Source organism: Anser brachyrhynchus, assembly GCF_964034855.1.
Source record: "Anser brachyrhynchus genome assembly, chromosome: 8".
Classification (NCBI taxonomy): Eukaryota; Metazoa; Chordata; class Aves; order Anseriformes; family Anatidae; genus Anser; species Anser brachyrhynchus.
The window spans coordinates 28,701,850-28,720,950 of record NC_137702.1 but is presented as its reverse complement, the minus strand read 5'-3'; the positions used below and the strand labels follow the sequence as shown (position 1 = coordinate 28,720,950).

General features: G+C 38.2%; 1 protein-coding gene across 2 annotated transcripts; it reads left to right on the top strand.

Annotated features, from left to right (window-relative positions):
• Positions 1 to 2,765: 2,765 nt before the first annotated feature.
• Positions 2,766 to 18,870, top strand: RNPC3 (RNA binding region (RNP1, RRM) containing 3). Of its 2 annotated transcripts, none has more exons than XM_080602483.1 (15): positions 2,766 to 3,751; positions 4,695 to 4,742; positions 5,861 to 5,979; positions 7,099 to 7,179; positions 7,894 to 8,005; positions 8,497 to 8,565; positions 10,078 to 10,226; positions 11,142 to 11,267; positions 12,073 to 12,209; positions 12,914 to 13,075; positions 13,256 to 13,350; positions 13,431 to 13,489; positions 14,033 to 14,165; positions 14,981 to 15,053; positions 17,755 to 18,870. In XM_080602483.1, exons 1-14 carry the CDS (start codon positions 3,548 to 3,550, stop codon positions 15,038 to 15,040), a joined length of 1,554 nt encoding a protein of 517 aa, XP_080458609.1. In that variant the 5' UTR covers positions 2,766 to 3,547; the 3' UTR covers positions 15,041 to 15,053; positions 17,755 to 18,870. The 2 variants fall into 2 exon arrangements, with proteins under 2 accessions (XP_080458609.1, XP_080458608.1); XM_080602482.1 differs by having other exon boundaries at positions 2,768 to 3,751; positions 18,646 to 18,870.
• Positions 18,871 to 19,101: the final 231 nt, after the last annotated feature.

The following is a 19,101-nucleotide window of genomic DNA, read 5'->3' as shown; positions in this document are numbered from 1 at the left end:
GTATTTGGAGTTTTGCCATTATTTCACCAGCTGGTGACTTATCTGCAGATTAATAAGTGGAAGGCACTAGAGAACTATGAGGAAAACTGGAATGTTTGTTTTACCTACAAAACTTACAGACCTGCTGCATAAAAAATTCTGTATCGTAACATGGGAGTGAGCTAAAACCCCAGTTTATGCAGGATTGAGCAACATGGTCACCACAGATGTGGTTTTGCAATCCTGACGCTCCCACCTGCTACAATGGCATGTTGACCAGCATTTTACAGAAAGTCTTCTGGACTTTATACAAACAGGCCACACGCTGAACTCATGAGGCTGGCAAGTATTTTTTTTAAAGTTTTAACAACCTTGCAAAACACAGTACTGCTGTGTCAGAGAAAATACACTGTTGTAACTCAATTTTGTGCCAGTTCCTCCACCTGCTTCTGAGTTCACAGATGTTGCCTAGACAATGTGGAGGACACTAACAAAAATGCAGCACTGGATCCTGTGAGAGATTGCTGCTATATTTTATAACTGTTAAGGAAGGGAGGAAAAGAGGGCAAGGATCATGGTAAGTATCTCCCTTTGTAGGGTTATTTCTGATTTGCCTAGATCGGATTTCAGGGACTAAGGGGACTTCAACTTGCCAGACGTCAACTGGAATTACCACACGGCTGACATGAGCACGCCCAGGAGGTTCCTAAAGCACCCCAATGATAACTTCTTGGTGCAGGTGCTAAGGGAGCCAAGTAGGAAAGGTGCCCTCCTAGATCTGTTGCTGGAGAATGTCTTTTGGGGACGTGGCAATTGGCGGCCATCTTGGTCATAATGACCATGAAGCGGTTGAGTTTAAAATTTTTGGTGACAGGAAGAAAACTGCCACCATAACTTCAGCTTTGGATATGGGGAGAGCAGACTTCAGGCTGCTCAGGGAACTAGTTAGCAAGGTTCCCTGTGAAACCGCTTTTGAAGGCATCTATCAGTGCTGGTCAGTCTTTAAGCACTGCCTCCTAAAAGCACAGGATAAGGCAATTCCAAAATAGCGGAAGTCAAGCAGGTGGGGCAGAAGGCCAGCTTGGCTGACCAAGGATCTTTTGGAGCTTAGGCATAAAAAGAAAGTGTATGGCTGCTGGAAGCAGGGTCAGGCAACATGGAAGGAATACACGGACGTTGTTCATGTTTGTAGGGAGAAAATTCGTGTAGCCAAAGCCCAATTACAGTTGAAGCTGGCCAGGTCTGTGGGACACAATAAAAAGTTTTTTTTTTTTTAAATATGTGAATAGAAAAAAGGAGGACCAGAGAAAACATAGGTGCGCTACTTGATGGGGATGGTCACCTCACAGACAAGGACACAGGCAAAGCAGAGATGTTTAATGCCTTCTTTGCCTCTGTCTTCAACGCTGATGATGGGCTTTGGGACCCTGGGTGCCCTGAGCTGGAGGACCGTGATGGTGGGAATGATAAACTCCCAAATGACCCTACATGTGTGTGGGATTTGTTGCTCCACCTGGATCCATAAAAGTCCATGGGTCCAGATGGGATTCATCCCAGGGTGCTTAGAGAGCTGGCTGACATCACTGCGCAACCTATTATTTTTCAATGATCTTGGGAATCTGGAAAGGTCCCAGTTGACTGGAAGCTGGCAAAGGTTGTACCAATTTTCAAGAAGGACAAGAAAGAGGACCCTGGCAACTACAGGCCTGTCAGTCTCACGTCAGTGCCTGGTAAAATTATGGAGAAGATTATCCTTGAAGTTATTGAAGCGCACCTGGGGAACAATGCAGTCATTGGTCCCAGCCAACATGGGTTCACAAGGACCTGTTTGACTAACATGATTTCCTTTTTTGATAAGATCTCCCATCTAGTCGATCAAGGGAAACCAGCTGATGTGATCTTTTTGGATTTCAGTAAAGCTTTTGAAACAGCTTCCCACAGGATCCTACTGGACAAAATGTCCAGCATACAGTTAAAAACATCACATGATGGGTGAACAATTGGCTGATGGGTGGGCTCAAAGGGTTGTGGTAAATGGGTCCACATCAGGCTGACGGCCGGTCACTAGTGGGGTCCCCCAAGGCTCCATTTTAGGACCAGTTCTCTTCAATGTTTTTATAAACCATTTGGATGTAAGACTAGAAAGTGTTTTGAGCAAATTTGCTGATGATACTAAACTGGGAGGAGTTGTTGACTGTTGAGGGTGGAAAGGCCTTGCAGAGAGATCTGGACAGATTGGAGTGCTGGGCAATCACCAACCACATGAAGTTTAACAAGAGCAAGTGCTGGGTCCTGTGCCTGGGACAGGGCAACCCTGGCTATGCATACAGACTGGGTGACGAGACGCTGGAGAACAGCCCCGCAGAGAGGAATCTGGGGGTTTTGGTTGATAGCAAGCTGAATATGAGCCAACAGTGTGCTCTGGCTGCCAGGAGGGCCAACCGTACCCTGTGGTGCATCAAGCACGGCATTGCTAGTCAGTCAAGGGAAGTGAGTGTCCTGCTCTACTCTGCACTGGTGCAGCCTCACGTCGAGTACCGTGTGCAGTTCTGGGCACCACAGTACAAAAAGAATGTGAAACTATTGCGGAGCGTCCAGAGAAGGGCTACAAAGATGGCGAAGGGCCTAGAGGGGAAGATGTATGAGGAGCGGCTGAGGTCACTGGGCCTGTTCAGCTTGGAAAAGAGAAGGCTGAGGGGAGACCTCATCACGGTCTACAACTTCCTCATGAGGGTGAGTGGAGGGGCAGGCACTGACCTATTCTTTTTAGTGACCAGTGATAGGACCTGAGGGAATGGTGTCAAGCTGCGACAAGGGAGGTTCAGGCTGGATATCAGAAGATGTTCTTCACTGATGGTGGTCACGCACTGGAACAGGCTCCCCATGAATGTAGTCACGGCACCAAGCCTGTCGGAGTTTAAGAAGCGTTTGGACTGTGCTCTTAGTCACATGACCTGAATTTTTGGGTAGACCTATATGGTGCCAGGAGTTGGACTCGATGACTCTTATGGGTGTCTTCCAACTTGTCATATTCTATGATCCTATGATTTTGTGCATCATCTGTCCACAGGATCAACTGACATAAAGTTGCCCTGAAATAAGGATCATAGAGGCAGCAGCTGAATTATCAAGGAAATAATCTGAGAGTGAAATAAGGCGCAGTTTATTTGCACAACTACAGCAGGTAATGGCATGGAAAATTCCTGGAGCTCAGGTGAGGCATGGGAAATGTCCCCCACGCAGGCAGGTTCTCCTAACAGTGTTGGCTGATCACAGACGGACACCTGGCCGCGTTCACGCCGGTACCGGGGCACAACTCGCAGCAACCCACGGCCGGCTGCTCTAAGGTGCTGCAGGTACCCGCAGGCCTCCCCCTGCGCCTGAGGCGGGCTCACAAGACCGAGCCCCGCTGAGGGAGCCGCCCGCCGCCACATGGCGCCTGAGCCGCGCCAGGGAGGCTCCTCCCCGCCGCTCCTCCCCGCTCTCGCGAGAGCGCCGCGGGCGGTCCCGGCTCTGCCGCGAGTGGCGGCGCCGCGGCTCTCCGGGCCGTGGCTCTCCGGGCCGTGGCATGGCGGCGCCAGGGTGCGAGGAGGCGCGGGCGGGTGGCCTGGCGCCGGGGGCTGGCCCCTCGCCCACCGGCGTGGCGCGGCGGCGGGGCCGGACGTTGCTGGTGCGGCACCTGCCCGCCGAGCTGACGGCGGCGGAGAAGGAGGAGCTGCTGCGGCACTTCGGGGCGGCGGCCGTGCGCGTCCTGGCTGACCACGGGCGGCTGGTGAGGGCGAGGGGCCCCGGGGTTGGGGGCGGCCAGGGAGGAGCGGGGGGAGCCCCGGGGCCGCGGAGTCTGGGCTTTGAAGCGAGGCCTGCGTCGCTGCTCTGGTTTTTGCCCTGTGAGGGTAAAGGCGGCGGGGAGGCGCGCCTTGGGAGGCGCGGGCAGGCGGTTACGCGGCTGTGTCCCTTCAGCTCTTCTTTGGTGTTTTTATTTGCCACACTGCAGCAGTGTAGGTGTATTTATCAGGCCAGGCAGGCTGTTTGCTAGGACCCTGGTACGCTCGCCAGATGAGCGATCTCTGCGGCTCCCATCCCTGCCACGCTTCCGTTTGTAGGGTATTAAAAATACTGACCTTATTATGATGATTTTCCTGATACGTGGTATTACAACAGTGTTAACGTTCATATTTTCTTTATACTGACTCTTGTATTGGCAAGATGAACGAATGTGTTTAAAACAGATGTAAGTTTAAGGTGAACTTAAGGTTTGATCTAATATGGAAAGTGAAAGTTTGTTTGCTTACTTAAAAAGCAAGGGAAAGCATTAGATGGAAACTATCCAGAGCACAACAATAGTTACGACTTCAGTAGCAGGAAAAGCAATGCTTCTAGGAGTTGCTTTGATGAAAGTAATTTATTAAGAGCTGCTGAAATAAACTTCCTCTTTTGAAAAGAAGATAAAACATCTTAAATTGTAAGCGAGTAGATACTGATAAAGATGACTTTTGCTCACTAGAGGAACAGCAACAAAAATACTATTTTCTGGTATTTTTCAGACTGTGGGGTCCCCGTCTTAATTTTTAAACACAGAAAGTGCCTGTCCTACATTCTTAGAAAAACATTCCCTAGTTCTTTGCAGCACAGTGGACCTGGATATCTAGTAACTGGAAGTTTTCTAACCTTTTTGATTTGAATTCAATATGACACTTTTTTTGTTTGCTTTCCAGAAACACACTGCTTTTGCTACCTTTCCCAGTGAAAATGCTGCTGTAAAGGTTTGTATAGAATTTGTTATTAAATGTTTTAGAAAAGTACTTTTTTGAATTACCAGTTCTGTTGCACAGTGTTGTACATATGATCTAGTACTCAGTCTCAGGAAAAAAGATGCAGAGTAATGTCAAGTATTAGAATTGTATTTCAGCAGATGCCCAAAGGATTTGCAAAAATGAACACTCAAATAGAGTCATGGGAAAGATGGGTTGGAAGGGGCTTCTGAAAGTCATCTTTTGGGTCCAACCCATCATTTAAAGCAAGGCAAACTTAAATGAGTTGATGCTGATGGTACCTTATCCAGGCTGCATGTGTGTTTTTATATTAACTGTAAAACAAACATAAGTTGCTTGTGTTCTGCACAATCATATGTGTGAGAAAATTCAGACATAGTTAATGTACGCAATTCAAGATTGCCTTGAATGCCAAGCTTCAATAAGAAAAAGAAAAGCAATGCGTTCATGGAGGATATGTAGGCAAAAAAGGTAATACTGATAATGCCTTTTAAATATGACTGGTAAACAGCCCGTGTCCTGAATTTTTCCCTCCTATATTCTAGGTAGTTTTTTTTAGGTCATGCTATAAATTAGTATTGAAAAAAGGTACAAAAGACTGTATGAGGTGAACAACAGTGAATTTAGGTTGCTTTGTGTCAGTTGTTAGCAGCCTATCAGGACTTGCAGAAGGCTAGAGCTTCACAGTGTAAAGAGCAGTTAGGTATCTTGATTTTCAAATTCCCAGGTATTACTGGTGGACTACAGCATGTGTGTAGTTCATGAGAGAGGGATTTGTTTCTTGAAATTGTAGAGATTTACTAGACTGTAATAAGTTGTTAAGGCTGCAGTCTCACTACTGTGTTCAGATGGCCTAAGTGTTCTAGCTGTGCAGTGTCATCTTTCTCTGTTCTGCTGGCAAGAAAGAGGCTGCCAAAAGCAGCGCTGTGAAGGTGGGAACTACGTGTCTCTACCACTACCTGTGTCTCTAGTAAGACAGGCTTAGCTTTAAAGCAGTTAGGAGTCTGTCCTATGGCTGGGTTGCCAACCAAAGGAAGAACGGTTATGCTTTGAAACAATTCTGACATTTTTCCTTCTCGTTTTCTTTTTTCCATTATAATTACTTGAAGGCTTTGTCAAGACTGCATCAGCTGAAACTTTTAGGTCACACTTTAGTGGTTGAATTCGCAAAGGAACAAGACAGCGCACAGGTTCTTTGCCAGCCTTTACCCTCAGAGAAATGCAAAAGGTATGTGGATAATAATTCAGTTTCTATGTTTGTGGTCAAGGAAAGGAAGTTCTGTATTCATAACATCTTCATAGTACTGTTAAGTCAAAGGATAAACCATAGCCTTTTAAAAATGTTATAGAGAGGTTCAGAGCTATTCCTCCCATTAGTATTGTTTCATTCAGTATCATTATGTAATAATTCCCATCCTTATTCTTATAGATTGGTGTCTTTCACCAGTACCTGGTCCTGTGAGTTTTCATTCACAGAGCAAGACTCCCGTCTGCATAAGCTGACCTCTGTGATACACAGGTTCCCTGTGTTTAAAAGAGCCTCTTATACGTCTTTCTTTGTGTCAGGATTATAGTTTGTTTTTGTTATTAAACAGTACATACAGTGTTTTCCTCTTGTTTCTTTCTAATCTAATCGAGGGTTAGGCAGAATTGACACCTGCAGGTATGATTGTATAAGGCTATACTATTGTAGCCATTGGCTTCTCAGCTGGGTTGCATGTATCTAGCTCAAAGCATGAGCAGAGCAAACATAAAACTGTCTCAGACTCTCTTCAGATATTTAAAGAATATGTAAATAAATAATAATAATAAAAACCCAACAATGAATCCCAATGCTAGTGTGACTGAGTACTGCAATAGTATACAGGTAAACCTGAAAGCCTAACCATGCAATTTATTTATTTTTTAATTAAGTACTTGACAAGCAATTGAAATCCAAACTATTTAAGTGATAGTGATAAAAGCTATGTGATTATGCCTAGTTAAGATCAACTTTGGGGTTTTGAAAGTTACTCAATCCACTCTAAATATAAACAAGTCAATAATTTAGTATTTTTGATCTTATAGTCTCTGAACAGAGAGTAACATTATCTTTTTTTCTTGTGAGTAGATTTAAGTGAGAAGTGTTTAAACATAGAAGACTCACTTAAATCTGCGTGGGTATTTGTTCTTGTGGGCCTTAAAAGTCTGGCTACCATAGTTGATCTGGTAATGCTGTTGATAAAAAAAAAAAATACTGCACTAATCTGTTTCTTGTGTTTTTGAATTTTTGAAATGAAACATTCATATTTTATGGAAGGCAGTTAACTTTTGTCCTGTTTTAGTTAACGTTAAATTATTTTTTTAGTTCAGAAGAGCTGGTGAAAGAGGAAGAGAAGAAAGAACCAAACTGTCTTAAAATAGACAATGGAATTGCACCCAGCCATGGGTTTGTACTTTCTTTATTTTTCTGTTATGGTTTATGTTGAAATAAATGTTAAACACAGTTGAACAAGAGACTGTAGTAGTCTTGTTTTATAGTACGCTGCTGTTTTACATGCAGAGATGTAGGAATTTTCATAAAGATGAAATTCATAGATTGTCAGGTTTAGAACCCTCACAGTTGAGTAGTGACAGGTGCTTTGAGACATGAAGCTCTGGATTACATAAAAACCTGCTAGCGCAGTTTGTCTCTTTCTCAGGAGGAGTTTAAGGGGTGGCTGGGCTGTCCAAATGTTAATAGCAGAATGCTTTTGACTTTTTTTTTTTTGACACTTTGTGTTCTTTGTTTTTGCATACATGAAGAGTAAATTTGTTTGTGGGCTGGTAAATCCAGCACTTGGAACTTTGGGTTTACAGTGTTTGAAGATGTTGATTGTTTCCTGTGCTTGTTAGGCTTCGTCCATGTGTTGATAGATTTATTTTACCCAAGCCCAGTAAGTCTGTCATGCGTTAGGGCACTGACTACTCCTTGATGGTAAAGATTTAATGTAAGTGGCCCAACCAGCCAAAATGATATGTATCACTGTTCTAGGGGAAATGGTAATATTTTGGTGACGTTTCAGGTGTAATGAATAGTTAAATCTCGAGTTAATTACTAATTGTTATCAGTTATTTTGTGGTACTGGAGGTAAGATTCTTTGTTTTTATTGTTTTTCCTCAGTCTCACCTTTCCCATCAATTCTTGCCTCAAGTATCTGTATCCACCACCTTCAAGTACAATTCTAGCAAATATAGCAAATGCCTTGGCAAGTGTGCCCAAATTTTATGTCCAGGTAAGTAAAAACAGGCAAAAAAAAAAGTATGAAAATAAAAAGATCTCGTTTTCCCCTTCTTAATTATCCACAGAAATAGTTTTTGTCGTGGTAAATGCAAGTTGGTTTCTTGTGATAGTGTTAACCAATATTAATTCTTTGCCATGTTGAGATAGTAAGTTACTTCAGATCAATGAAATCTTAATTCACTGACACTAAAGACTTAACTGGATGTGATCATCCTAATTAGATTTGACTTGAGCACTTCTAATTTCAAACTGAGAAGAGGATTTACGTACTACTTTGATAAGCCTTTTTAGGGCGTTGCTTGCATTTATCATTAGTGTTGCACCTCAAGTTCAGGTTTTCTTATTTTTTAGTAAGATATGTAGTTGTGCTCTTAGTAAAACTATGCTGATTTACACCTACCAGAAGCTATCAGCTGTGATATCTAGCAAGGAACTCATACTTAATTCCCTAATGAAAATATTACTTATCTTGAATTATTTCAGGTACTTCATCTTATGAATAAAATGAATCTTCCTCCACCTTTCGGACCAATTACTGCTCGCCCTCCCATGGTAACTTGTTTAATACACATTTTAAGTAGTGTAAAAAGGCTTCATAGTATAAAATGTAAGCATCATGGGAAGAGATCTAAAGTTCAAACTTCTAAAAGTTGAAATGTCTAGCAAATATCAAATACGGCTGCATTTCATTGGGTAAGCTGGGTATGTTAGTCTTCTAAATAAACCTTTTTAGTTATACTCAAATACACATGGATGACAGTAGTACTGGAGTATTTCAAATCACCGAGTTTAAAGACAGGGAGGTAGTAGCATCATATTAAAGATGCATTGCTAGAAAATTGCTAGCCTATTGCCTTAAAAAGATAGTTGCATTCTTTTATCTGTGTGTTTCTTAGCAGTTCTAATTAGATTCGGATTGTTAATGAGATTGTACAGAGCTTTTTGATTTGATTTGCTGTCTCTGGGATGTTTTTTGAAAGAGGTGGGGTAAGGGCAACTGGCAGAGGCTTAGAGGGAGCTGTTCCTGTAGAAGTCTAAAGGGAAATAAAACTACTGTCTCTGTGGTTTTGGTTCTCCTAAACTACCCTGATAGTGTAGTTTAACTGATTGTCAGTAGAAGATTGAGCAAGTGAGGACTTAATGTAGTCGTTGGTGTTACTGCCTTTGGGTATCATGAAGCTGTGCTTCACTAGATTTTGTGGTTTGTCTTAACAGAACAGCTTGTTCTTAATAACAAAGGTATGGATCTGGCTTGTATAGAAAACTAAAAATTATCAAATTAATTCATACTGATGTTTCAGAGGGAAAAAAAAAACACAACTTTGCCTGGTATTGGGCTGGGTTAAGCTCTGTGAATTTAGCAGTCATGCAAAAATGAGTAGTAAGGTGAGAAGTCAGTCCTTAGAATATGTAGCACAGTTTCTAAAGGGTGCACAGTATTTTAAGGCTTATATACAACAGTGCTTTATGGAATTGATGGTACATAAAAGTAGTTGTTAACTGTAGTATGATTGTTGAAGGTGGGACTGGAGGTGATTTTGTACATAGACAGTTTGTTACAATATGAGGTTTCCGTAATCTTAATGGGAAAACAGATTCCTTTCTATTTCTATGAGCAGTGAGAATTTCATGAAATGCTGTAACTTTCATAGTTGGTGGAAACAAAGTTCAGTGCAGAACCTGAGGTGGTTTGGGAAGTTAAGGCTCGTGTATGCTTTGGCCATACTCCTCTCAGAAAAGTCCTTCTAAACAAGTGCAAAATAAAAACCCATGGATGTCATTTCTACTTTTATGTTTAACTCTTCAAATTAAAATTATAAAAATATTCACTGTTGCATCTCAGAGAGCAGCAAACTTTTTTTTTTTTAGTGTGGAAGTTTTCATTACTAAAGTAGTTTATCAAAATACTGTCTAGGTCCCTGCAAATGTACTTTAAAAAGTTGTTTCTAGCCATCTTGTAATTTACTGCTTTGATCCTTTTTATTATGTACAAGGAAAACAAGATAGTCACTTTTTTAAATAAAAATTTTGCCTAAAGATTTTTTCCTTTCTCCCCATATTTAGTATGAAGAGTATTTACCAGTGCCTGTGCCACCTCCCCCAATCCCACCTCTGCCTCCTGAAGAGCCTCCTCTGCCTGAAGAGGAAGAAGAGCAAGTATCTAGTGAGGATGAATCAGAATATGAAAGTGATAACGAGGAGGAAAAAGAGAGGTGTGCATTTTAGTCATTTGCAGGCTTTTGTGTGTTTTTTTTAAGTGGTGTTTTTACTTGTATAGATCTCAGTTCTGCCAGTGGTGAAATCTGTGAACATCCTCAAGGAAGCTCCAGAGCAACTTGAAAACAGGAGGACAATGCTGTTCTGAACCACAGTAAGACAAAACATGGTCATGTGGTGTACAAATTACCATGTTTCTTTGTACAAATAAAAACAAAACTCATCATGAAGAGAAGAATGCAAGTATAAGGAAGTAATAATTGATTTGCTTTCTGGTTTCTTCAGTTCTACGCATTTTTAGTGAGTTAACTACTCAGCTTCAATTGTTTGTGCACTCTGACTTCCAAAATGTTCTTTGTATATCAATGTGTATTGCTATAAGTAATAATAATGTGTGTGCTCAGGATTCTCTTACAGCTTTAGAGCTGAATTGGTGTAAATCAGAACTGTTTTTTAAGTTTTGTAGTAATAGTAAATGAAGAAACAATCTTCTTTTCCTGCCCTTTAAACTGACATGAAAAGTAAATGAGGAAGTAACTAGCTATATGCAGAAAATACATGCAATTGGAAAAAACAGAAGGTCCTGTTATGTGAAAATAGCATTATAACAAAGGTTCAGCTTGGAGTTTTCTTGTATTTTTACTGCTTCGATGTCCAACATAAATGTATACTTCGGGAAGAAAGGGATGTCACTGAATTTGATTGTTCCCTTATGTGATACTCCTTTACTCCAGGTATATCAAATTACTGTTTGTTATAGTTTTAGTGTGGTTTAGATCTTAAAGCAGCTTGACAAATAACTTGTGTTCTGAAAAGTTGCATTTCCAGGGTTTTAAGGAAGGGAGAGGGTTTGAGAATGTGTATGCACATATATAACCCATGCTTCTTTTTTTTCTTTTTATTTATCATAGAATGACCAAATTGATGGAATTAGCAACCCTTCAGCCTAAAAGACCAATAAACACAAAGAGGCGTGGTGTTAGAAAAAAGCAAAGAATTAAAGATCTACTCAATGTTCCAGTGTGTGCTCCCCACAGGTTTGTATTATTTCTGTGGTGCTTCCTCTTTTTAAGAAAACTATTCTTACTAAATGTCTTTCTCTGCATTCTGTTTGCTTTAGTGTTGTTTTGATAAAAGTGTTCTTCACTGGTATGTAATTAGTCCAAACTGTCATGTAGTTTGAACTGAAGTCTGCTCAACAACTTCAGTGTGTAATGCTTGCCTAGTTGAAGCTCTTTATCCTGCTATCAAACTAACAAGAATCCCTTTTTCATTTAAAAAAAAAAAAAAAAGTCATATCACAGTGTTGACAGAAGTGATCTGGATTTATTGCCTGGGGTAACTCTCTTAAAAAATAACAAAAACTGCTTTGGCCTAAGTCATTTTCATTTTTGAAATTGCAATACTCTGAAACAGTAGATACTGGTGAAGTATTTCTATCCAGTGATGATCTATTGAGAATGCATTTTTTTTCAACAGCCTTCCTCTTCCTCCTTGTGCTTTGGTATATTTTTGAAAAAATTGGTATATTTTTACACTATGTGAGAGCAGCAGCCATGACAGTTATTTTTCTTATTGAGGTTCCATACAGCTTTTTGGGAAGTGTCTGCATATATTGTAATGTGGTATGTTTTTTTAATGTTGTTGTTGTTTTCAGTGCTAGTCAAACCTAATGTATTTGCAGTGTTTTAATTAAATTGAATTGTATTAAATGAAATTTATGAAATGAAGAACTTGTTTTTTTGTGGTAAACAATAGGATGAACTCTGTCTGGAATAAATCTTATTGATTATGCATTTGTCAGTCACTGAATCTTTAATTAATGGTTTTTGTTTTAAACAGTAATTTGCACCCTACGCTGTCACCTTCAGATGTCTTTGAGCAGCCACAGCATGTAGGACATAAAAAAATTGAGTTCCATATTACTACTGACATCCCATCTGTTCTTCAGATAAACTCGGGAAGAGAAGAAAAAAGTGGTAAGAGTGTATACTTCAAATTTATTTAATATTAACTTGATGTGGTTTCAGTGAAAAAGCTGTTAGGAAAAGAAAAAAAAACTTTTCCAGAGAAAGCTGTTAGAAGTTCACCATGTTTATTTATGGTGAACTGCTCTTTTATAAAAATTTAGGTTACTTCTAGCAAATATGGTACAAATGCATTCACACTATTATATAGTGTAATTGAATAGATCAAGCTAATTTTAGATTTTCCTTTTCCAGCTCTTAGACTAGTATACATGTGTTTGCCAGCTTCTTCTCTGTGACACAGTGATAATCTGCTATAACGTTTTTGGGCCTTGCTAACAGTGAGGTGTGATGGTTTCTAGAAGGGTTGTGGTCAGTCTGTTTTTCAGTATTTTACAATAATATACATTTTTTTTTCTTTTTAATGAAAATTAAATAAACCGTTCATACAGGCTTGAACAGTGGGCCTACTTTTAATTTAACTGGCATGTGCTGCAGCTCTTCTTGGTAATACAGTTGATTTCATTGAACTATATAGATCAAACATATTTGTCAAGCCAGGAAATAAGACACCTTTCCTTAAGGATGTGTTCGTATTTAGTTACAAAGTCAACTATGTTCAAATGTTACTAAAAGGAATATACTTTTTTTTGTTTGCTGTTGTTCCTCTTGTGAATAGTTACACGAGCCACTTGTTTAATGTGTTCAAATTATAGACTTTTGTGCTGCTGCGGAAGAAATCAATAACACAGGATTTGGAAGGATTTTCCCAGCTCCTAGCTCAAATGATAAAATGGAAACTGAAGAAGAAGATGAGGAAATACCATCAGAGTTTATTTCTAGAAGGGAACTAGAGAAAAACAGGCTTTCTAGAGAAGGTACAATGATGAGAATAAATTATTTAATAGTAGCTCTTTTGCTTTGTTGTAATAAAAAGTTTTAAGTATTTCTTCTTTTAGTTTATTGCATGCAATTTAAAAATTTGTTTTATACTGAGCAAAAATATATAATAATTACATGATCTAAAATATTTAGACTGTCTTTCTGTCTTCTTCAAGAAATGGAAAAATTTTCTGTCTTCAAAAACTATGAGCCAGGTGATCCAAATTGCAGAATATATGTGAAGAATTTAGCTAAACAAGTTCAAGAAAAGGTTGGTAAACAACAAAATTTGAATATTTATCAAAAAGGCTTTTTAGCAGCTTTCTTCTTATGCTTGTCCTTTAATTGCAGGATCTTAAGTTCATTTTTGGAAGATACGTTGACTTCCAGTCAGAACTGGAACGAAATATGTAAGTGACTTTGATACTTGGTTAAAAGTAAACCTTTTACATTAAGTTTATAATATTGGTGAAAATTATTATTTGAAAACTGGTCATTTTTACTTTTTTTCTACTCTTTCTGCTTCTGTGTTTTTATGGGGGAAAAATGATTCTCATCTGAAAATCTTCCTTCATCAGAAGTACAGAAATAAAAAATATTTTTTGCACAATTTCTGAAGACCTCTTTATTTTGCCTTTATATTTTGCTTACTAAATTTACTGTTTATTGGCTGAGCAATGCAGAATGAATACAGCACAGATAATAGTGTGTATGTGGTCAATTTGCATACCTTGTATTTACTGCAGTTGCACACTAACTTACAATCCTGCAACCTAATGCCACTAGTTTCTCCCAGGCAAAATACCGATGGTCTCCAATGACTTAATTCCTGCATGTAGGCACTGCTTCTATTTTTGCCATTCCTACTTCAAGCATGAGCGTTATATCTGTACTGTGAAATATCAAAGTGTGTTTAAACACAAGTATATCCTAATTCTCAATTTTGCCTCTAGGTTTGATATACGTTTGATGAAAGAAGGCCGTATGAAGGGACAGGCTTTCATTGGACTTCCTAATGAAAAAGCAGCTGCTAAAGCTTTAAAAGAAGCAAACGGATATGTCTTATTCGAAAAACCCATGGTGGTTGTATCTTTTTCTTCAAATATTTACATTATATTCTCTGGAATTTCTGTCAGTCTTTAGTTTTGCCTTTATAGAGGGTTCTGCTTTGTTAGAAATCTATGGCAAGAGAAGATACCTTAAGAAAACCAGACAGCATAACCTACCGTACTATTGTTAATTTTATTATAACTTATATATAGACACCCCTTCTGAAATAGGAAAGTAAGTGTGCTTTATGTAAGACTTAAATTGACTTTTCTGCTCTTTGATCCTGCAAACACAATCAAAAAGATAATTTAGCTTGTATAACCATTGCATTTAAATTAGGTAGGTTTTTCGACTTGTTTAAGCATACATTTGCAGAATTGGGAGGTCAAGTGTGTTTTTTTTTTTTTTTAGCATAATGTTCAAACTCCTTTTGTCAAGGATTTACATTCACAAATATGTATTCTATTTCAATTATAATGTAAAACCAAGAATATTTAGGAATGCCTGTGTTAGAGTCAGTGCTCTTTATTTAGATTTCTTTTCCAGCTGGAACTGTTAGTTACTTTGCAGGCAACTATTAGTTACCTTTTTTGATTGGATTGTCTTTTTTTTTTGTCTTGAAGTATTAAATCTTTTCCTGTCCCTTTTTTTTTACCCTAAGTGTTTTAAGTCCTAATCTTTGACTAGTATACACTATTTTTACCATATTTAATGCCATAGTAGAACCGAATCACAGAAAAACAAAAGGATGGTTTTTTAAACTACCCTTTGCTGAAGTTATGCTGCCATTTTGCTCCTTGATTGACTCCTCTGTTTATCATTGGAACGTGTGGTCCTTAACAGAATCTCAGCAATTTGCTCGTTCAGCTAGACCAAAGCAGGATTCCAATGAAGGGAAAAGAAAAAAATAGAACGCTGCAGAAGGTATGGATTCTCTGCCTAAAAAAAAAAAAATAGAAAAAAGTTGTGGTGGTGGTGGTGTTTTGTTTATTTATTTATTTATTTAATGTCTGCTTTGGGAATAGTAATGGTGAAATAGAAATATTCCGTACAAATTTTCTTTTCTTAAATGTGTTCTACTAGAAAAACAGGCTGCAGGATGCATAGTTGTTTTAAGATAAAAGTGTTGCTTTATCAAATTCTGTTTAGAATCCCGGAGATTTGCCAATTCCATAATCTTGAGATCCTAGGGTGGTTGTCAGTTTTTCTGATCCTTAATCAGGGGGCTCGGGACCTGGGGAGAAAAAGTTTTAGAATCTGACCACTTACCTTACAGTAATATTCTGAGGTTTTGCCTTTGGAAAGGGTTGCTCCTTCGCCCCCTCCCAGACGCACACACACACACGTTGTAAAGGACCTTTGGTAACTTTGGAAAATGAGATCTTAGTAATTTTGCAGCATCCTTCAAGCTTGTCTCATTTGGGAGAGGACAGTTCCTTACAGAGTGCACAGGTGCTGATTTTTGGCATTTCTGTCTAAATAGATGAGAAAGTAACTTCTAGTAGAAAGCAATCGCTTTATTTCCTACCATACAACTTCATTTCTGCTTACTCTTAAGTATTTTCTTTATACTAGAGTAACTCAAGCAAAATCAGCTGTAATTTAACTGTGAGGATTTTCATGGCCCCGAAAATTTTAGTGAACGGTCAAATTAGCATTTGAAGTAATGGCTGGAAGACAGAAGCACTCTGTGCTCAGCCTGCACTCTTTGATAGCACCACTAGCTCAAATTTAAAGGGCATTTATCTGAATTACATATAGTTTGGCATCGCTCTGGTTATCCATCCCTATATCTTAATACAGTTGAACTTGAAGCTCAGGTTGAGTGCTTCTGAAACATTTTGCTTACTCAAGCATATTTTTTAATCTGGATGTTTTGATTATTATTTTGGAAGAAAAGTGAAGTTTGAAAGCAAAGATGTAAACAACTGATTTTAATTTTTTAAAAACTGTTTTGATTCCCTGGTACTATTGTTATGAGGGTACTATTCCTATTCATAACAGCTACTTCAGTTGTAGGTTTCTTGTTCTGTGAGTTGTCTAAAATGTTTCATCAGATTCCAGTAGAGCTTTCTTACCTCATTTCTAAAGTGCTGTTAGGTCTTACCAGTTCCTATTCTGAGTTACTGGTTTGTGGTTTGCAAAATCTGTATCTTTTATCAAATTAAAGATGACTTTAATTTTACAGGCATTCTTTTGTATTTGTTGTTGAAAGTAGGCAAATGAGCTGTGACTAAATTATTCTGCATTATATTTTCTTCAGTGTGTGATAAGAATAATATTAAGGTTTCTTTAAATGCAAAAAAAAAAAAAAAAAGTATTTTAGCTAGTGGAAAGCCTTAGAAGTAAAGTCTGAATGGTTTTATATAAGGCATTCCATACCTTTCCAGGCAGTTTACTCTGTTAAATTTGATTCTGACTTGACTAAATGTGCTAAATAATACTTGAATTGCTTACAGAAAATAAACAGGTGCTTACTTGGTTATTAATCATGTTGATGATCAACTCTAGATTTTTTTAGAATGAGCGTACATTTATGCAAGACTTACTTGTACATCTGAAAGTCTAGATCGGTTACCTTACTGTCACTGATTTAATATATCGTGGATAGGACTTCTTCCTTGCCTTGCCCATTTATACGTAAAGATCAGAGTGCACCACAGACTAATGCAGATCCCTTGGAATCCTAAAGGTTTAAGCACAGATTATTTCATTTGCTTCCATGCTAATGATGAGGCTGAACCTTATTTATACACAAATGTGTTCTCCTGTCCCTGCTGAAATACTTTGATGGATGCTGCTGATTTGTGATGCAAAATTCCGTGATAAAATTTGAGTCTGTAAGCAAGAAGGACATAAGAATCTCACTTAAAAAATACACATGTATAAATAAATTTATGCAAACATCTGGGAGATGTCAAATTTGATCTGTCCTGCATCTCAGTATCTGTTTTTCTTTTTTTTTGTAAGACTAAATTATCATAAGTTTAAACTTTGATTATATTTGAACAGGAAGAAACTGATTAACTCATGAAATTTATTGCAAATACTTTATTATTTTGCAAATACTTTGTTATTTTCTCTATAAAGTTTTTTTTCACTTGTAGGGAAAATACATATGGTTTGTAAAAATACTGTGACTCATTGCTAACTGAAATGTCTTTTTCAAATGGACTGACAAAACCTTCCTTCAGTTGGTATTAGGGGTGGTTGTGTTTTCTGTAGCTAAAATACAGCTTATTGGGATAAGGGTTATATAGAAGAAACCGATGTTGAGAGGTCACCAGCTTCTTTGTAGAGAAGTGACCTGAAAGCCTGCATTGAATGGAAACATGATTGGGTTTTGGACCTGATGGAAAAAGTGAGTCTGTAAAACTAAAAGACTTGAAGGAGAATTAATGAGACAGAACGGTCTGGTATTGTCCTAGTGGTTATCGAAAGATGTGCTTACTTTTGAATATAGAGTTTGTGTTGGTGGACTCATCAGCACTCATTAAATATCATAAGGGATCAAAAGCATATTTTATTAAACGAGGCGTTTTTGTTTATGATAGGTAGCATAAACTTGTGTGTGCAATACTGAGAATCAAGTAAAATTAAACAACATTCTGCTGTTCTTCTTTAGAAACATTCCTGCGTAAATACTGCAATAATACTGTCATGCAGAGTGTATCCTTTCTTGTTGTATCCTTTTTTGTGCAATGTTTCCCATAGCACTCAACTACCTCTTTAAGTTTTCACCTAGAGTAGGTGTGGGGAGGAGTTTATACATTTTAGAATTTGAACTAATCTGGCAATTTTAAAAGCAAAGGGCACTTTTTCAGGGGGGGGAAAAATCAGAGTCGTCTCTGTTGGGTGAATAGATGCAATGAAGCTTCATAATCTTAAAAGGTGGTCTCCACCTTTTGCTTCAAAGGTTAGACAACTTAATTTGTGATACAATTCCTTAGTTTGTATGGGCTCGGAGTGTTACATTGATGTGTGTGGAGCTGTGCTGAGCTCACATTGAGGATGTCTTGCTTTTCTTTAAATAAATATTGTATGTCACAAAGCCATTCTTACTGTTATTAAAGGGTAGGCAAGTGTCTTAGACCATTTGATTTCTGTTGTCTTGGTATATGAGAAACTGTCTATTGATTTTAGTTTGTACTTTTTCTTTTTTGAGTAGAGGACAAAATCTAATAGTATCTCATAATGAAGTAATAGAGTTTGGCATTGAAATAGTAATCACTACTACTTCGTTTTTATTTTTTCTATGCACTGAGGTAGTGTATAGAACTTAAATTCTATATGAGTTATATAGCACACTGACTTATTTTTCTTGTGGATTTCGTATTATGTTATTGTTTAATTTACTGTAATATAAAATTAATACAGCCTGTATCTATTAAGTCAGATTTTTTTCAGATAACAATTTTAGAATATTAAGCATCTTTCAATTTAGTTGTCAAAAGAAAGCATATCACTACTATTGTCTGGTTGTTCATACTTCTAACATGCCTTTGTGATGTTCCAGGTCCTTTTTGTGTTCCATCTCTTTCAAGTATTACCAAGCTTGGCGAAGAAGCAGTGTAATCAGCGGGACTCTGAACTGTGCGTAGTGCATTTCTAAAGTATTTAATGCAGAGTATAAATTTTCTCATCTTAAAGATTCCAAATGTGTTGAAACTGTCATGAGACTTATCCAGTAAATGTATGTACGTTTGCTTTTGAAATCTCTAATAAATTATTTCCTTTCTCTTAATTTTGCATTTGTTTGTGGGGTTTGGGAATGGGAAGAAGGAAGACTTTTTTTTTTTTTTGAAAAGGTAAAGAATCCAATTGTAATTGTACAACTGGTTCTAGATGATTCACAATGTGTTCATAGGCATGAGGGCGAATGTTCTCTTTGTAAAGTCTGATGTTCAGTTGTTGGTGGTTCAGGGCATAAAAGGTAAGTACATCTCAGGCTGATCTCATTTTAGTGTAAACC

Coding starts and splice junctions, on each gene's coding strand:
- RNPC3 (XM_080602483.1), top strand. CDS start 3,548: ATGGCGGCGCCAGGGTGCGAGGAGGCGCGGGCGGGTGGCCTGGCGCCG. Junction 8,006..8,496: donor TGCCCAAATTTTATGTCCAG/GTAAGTAAAAAC, acceptor GAATTATTTCAG/GTACTTCATCTTATGAATAA. Junction 10,227..11,141: donor AACGAGGAGGAAAAAGAGAG/GTGTGCATTTTA, acceptor TATTTATCATAG/AATGACCAAATTGATGGAAT.